This window comes from Microtus ochrogaster, chromosome 24 (assembly GCF_000317375.1).
Source record: "Microtus ochrogaster isolate Prairie Vole_2 chromosome 24, MicOch1.0, whole genome shotgun sequence".
Lineage (NCBI taxonomy): Eukaryota > Metazoa > Chordata > Mammalia > Rodentia > Cricetidae > Microtus > Microtus ochrogaster.
Genome location: NC_022024.1, coordinates 26881739 through 26886143, shown reverse-complemented (window position 1 = coordinate 26886143; position 4405 = coordinate 26881739). Strand labels below are relative to the sequence as shown.

Here is a 4405-nt window from a genome sequence, read left to right as displayed (position 1 = left end):
TGGAGGTGGTCTCTGAGGTTTCAAGAGCCCATGCCAGGCCCAGTTTCTCCCTCTGCTTGTGAATACAAGTTCTTAGCTACTGCTCCAGCATCATGCCTGCCTCCCTGCTGCTACGCTCCCTGCCATGATGATCATGAACTAACCCTGTGAAACTGTAACAAGCTCCCAATGAAATGCTTTCATTCTTTTTTTTTGGGGGGGGGGGGAATTTTCGAGACAGGGTTTCTCTGTAGCTTTTGGTTCCTGTCCTGGAACTAGCTCTTGTAGACCAGGCTGGCCTCGAACTCACAGAGATCTGCCTGCCTCTGCCCCCCAAGTGCTGGGATTAAAGGCGTGCGCCACCACCGCCCGGCCTGAAATGCTTTCTTTTATAAGTTGCCTTGATCAGGGTTTCTTTTCACAGCATTAGGAGAGTAACTAAGACAACAGAACCTTTGGATAAAACTTTTCTCTTAGATTCTGCTATTTGTTGCTAAAGGTTAAATGTCTGAAGCCAGGCATGTTGGAATTCACCTGTTATCTCAACACCAGGGAAGCTGAGACAAAAGGGTTTTCATTGAGGACACTGAACAACAGAATGAGTTCCAGGAGAGCCTGGATAATAAAGAGATCCAGCCTGGGTCACAGTGAATCTTGTAAATATTATAAGCGAGGGCGTTTGGGGCCGGCAAGATGCCTCAGTAGATAGAAGCGCTCGCTGAGAAAGCCTGACAACCTGAGTTTGCTCCCCAGTACCCACATAAAGACAGATGGAGAGAACAGTCTACAAAGTTACCCCCGGATTCCACCCTCACGCTGTGTGTCTCAGTCAGTGTTCTATCGCTGTGAAGAGACCCATGACCATGACAACTCTCATAAAGGAAACATTTCATTGGGGTGGCTCACAGTTCAGAGGTTTAGTCCACTATCGTCAATGCAGGAAGAATGGCAGCATGCGGGCAGTAGCTGGGGAAGGAGCTGGGAGTTCTACATCTGGATCTGGGCAGCAGGAAGAGACACACTGGGACTGCCTTTGGCTTTTGAATCCCCAAAGCCCACCAATGACACACTTCCTCCAACAAGGCCACACCTCCTAATCCCTCTCAAGTAGTGCCACTCCCTAATGACTAAACATTAAATATCTGAGCCTATGGGAGCAATTTTCATTCAAACCACCACAGAGCAAACACAGGAGCCAACCACGCCATAAACGTGCAATAAAAAATTAATAAAAAAACTAATGTCAAGTGTTAATAAACACTGGCTCTCATTCCCTAGCAGTCTTAATTCTAGAATATTCCAATTCTGACTATAGCTTAAAATATTTGCCAGGAGTGACAGTACATGTCTTTAATGCCAGCACTTGGGAATCAAAGGCAGGTTGATCTCTGTGGGCTTGAGGTCAGCCTGGTCGACAGCGAGAGAGCTACAGCTACACAGTGAGACCCTGTCTCAAAAAACAACATACACATTTATTTTCAAGTGTACAGATAAAAAGGACATGGGAATAAATTTTGAAGTCTACACCAACACCACTAGCAGACTCAGAATTTTAAAAGCAGTTCTCCTTGACCAGCTTTAGAAGGGTGTGTCTCAGGAAGACGGAGAAGCTAACATGAAACTAAGCAGTGAAGCACTCAAAGCTCTCGGTCTGAATTCCTGTGTTTCCCTTTTCCCTTCTATTTTGTCACATTTGTTTACATCTTGTGTGCATGTGTGTGTGTTCCACCATGATGATCACATGGAAGTAAGAGGATAACTCAGGGACCGGCTCTCCCCTTCTAGCGTATGCGACCATCTTACTGACCTCTGTTTCTTGAGGCAGTCTTACGTAGCTCAGGTGCCTTTAAATTTGATGTGTAGGGGCTGGAGCAATGGTTCAGGAGATAAGTGCACCAGCTATTCTTCCAAAGGGCCTGGGTTCAATTCCCAGCACCCACACAGCAGCTCATAACTGTCTGTAACTCCACAATCTGACACCCTCACATAGACATACATGTAGGCAAAACACCAATGCATATAAAATATAAATACATAAGTAATTTAAATCTGATATGTAGCCGGAGAACTACCTGGCTCTATCTTCCAGGTGCTAAGATTACAGGCATATACCATTTTAACTGGGCTTCCTTGTTTTAGTTAGGAAGTTCGAACACTGGGCTGGAGAGACGGTTCAGTGGTTAAGAGCACTGGCTGGTCTTCCAAACGACTTGGATTTGATTTCTAGCATCTACATGGTGGCTCACAACTGTCTCTAACTCCAGTCCTAGGGAATCCAATGCCCTTTTCTGGCCTCTGTAATCACTGTTAGTGCATAGATATATATGCAGGAGGAATATCCATATGCATAAAATAAAAATTAAAAAGTTTTTAAAGTAAAAAAAAATTAATTTGATTTTGAGCTGGGCAGTGATGGTGCACACCTTTAATTCCAGCACTCGGGAAGCAAAGGCAGATGAGTTCGCTGTCAGCCAGGTCTACAGACTGAGTTCCAGAACAGCCAGGGCTATTACAGAGAAACCCCATCTTGAAAAACAAAACCAAAAACAACAAAACAAAACAAAAATAAACAGAAAAAGAAAAAGAATTCTGTTTTCTAGACCCAAAACAAAGGTTACCAGACAGTTCCTCACATACTTTCGTGTGTTCGTACGGGATGTCCACAGAAGGGTGGTAGCACACTATGGTCCGGCCATCGGATGTCAAAGCGAGCTCTACCTTGCTGGGAAGGGACATTTAGAAATACGGTTAGACTATACTCAAGGAAGCATGAGTACTTTCAGGGGTGGGTTTTAGGTTTTTGGAGACAAGGTCTTCCTGGAGTCCAGGTAGTCACAGAACTCACTACATAGCCCCTGTTGGTCTCAGACACACGGCAATCCTTTTGCCTCTGTCTCCAAAGTGATTGGACAAGAGATACATACCATCATACCTGGCAGAATGACTTTTGTTTTGAGACAGGATCTCATGTGCTCCAGGCTGGTTTTGAACTTACTATGTAGTCAAGGATAACCTTTAACTCTCGATCCTTAAAACTATACCCAGCAAAAATAATTTAACCCTTAAAGAGAATAATTATAAATCAACCCAGACGCCACACTGAAAGCTGCTAGAGAAGGGCAAGGGCGAAGAAGCAACGTGGCAGTGGTGCAGGCTCCAAGCACATGCACCAGCGTGCTAAAACAGCTTGGGTTACAGGAGCAAGGGCAGCCCCGAAGATATGGCTACTGCTGCACATGACATCTGAGGACAAAGCAAGTGTTTCTAGGATGACTTTTACAAAGCCATGGATGACAGCCATCCATCTGCCACCCCAGCCAACCAATGTGGAAGTTCCATATCACAGAAGAGGCTGGGGCATTTAGATGACACTTTCTACAACTTCCAGGAACACATCAGCCCTAAATCCTGATTTCAAGATGCTACTTTAAGCCAGGGACAGTGGCACGCACCCCTAGTCCCAGCAGGCCAATCTCTAAGCTCCAGGCCCAGTCTGGTCTATAGAGCAAGTTCCAGGACATCCAGGGCTACCCAGAGGAAACCCTGTCTCAAAAAACAAAAACAAACAAACAAACACAAACAAAAAGTTTTAAGCTTAAGACAGACTATTCTAGACAAAGAAAAGTACTGAAAATAGTTACTGAACTTTTCAGACCTAACTGAAATATTAACTGACAATTCTTAACAACTGAATCTAACAGTGTTAATTTGAATTGGTTCTGAGCAAGTTTGTGTGTAAGATAAAAGAGGTTCATGCACTATAGAACTGGAAGTTTAAAAGCTGACTGGGGCTGGTGTGATGGCTCAGTGGGCAAAGGCGCTCGCGGGCAGGATGACGACCTGAGTTCGATCCCCAGGACCCACACGGAGAAGAGAGTTGTCTTCTAACCTCTATATGCATGTCACAGCCCGTACGTGCACACAGACGAATAAACAAATGGATAAAAAATGTATTTACATAAGGTTGCTAATTACAGGTTGAGAAACTATGCTGAATATACTTTTATGCTACAATAATAAAATATTTCAATTCAAATGTAAAATTAATCACAAATGCTAAAGGGGACATGGTGTATAACAAGTGACAACCAGGACTACAAGAGAAATTTCCAGCTTAACCACCGTAAGAAACAGTAGTGAAACTATAAACTGTATACTGTATTGTTTTACTATGATCTTACCACTGAACTCTACACATAATTGCAATAACATTTCTGATATTAGTTAATTATCTATTTTTCATTTTTTTTTTTACATAAGGAAAGTCTCACTTTATACCTCTGGCTAGCCTAGAACTCAAAGCTTCACCTGTGATGTGGGAATGATTTCTTATTAATAAAGAAACTGCCTAGGCCCATTTCATAGGCCACCCCTTAGGTAGGTGGAGAAAACAGAACAGGATGCTGGGAGAAAGAAGCTGAGTCAG

General features: G+C 43.5%; 1 protein-coding gene across 3 annotated transcripts in view; it reads right to left on the bottom strand.

Annotated features, from left to right (window-relative positions):
• The window catches only part of Mrpl42 (mitochondrial ribosomal protein L42), a 20097-nt gene that overhangs the window by 5967 nt on the left and 9725 nt on the right, over positions 1–4405 (bottom strand). For all 3 annotated transcript variants that reach the window (XM_013350316.1, XM_026784455.1, XM_013350317.2), the window contains one exon: positions 2617–2701. In XM_013350316.1, coding sequence (XP_013205770.1) covers positions 2617–2701 — 85 coding nt within the window. The remainder of the gene's footprint in view (positions 1–2616; positions 2702–4405) is intronic.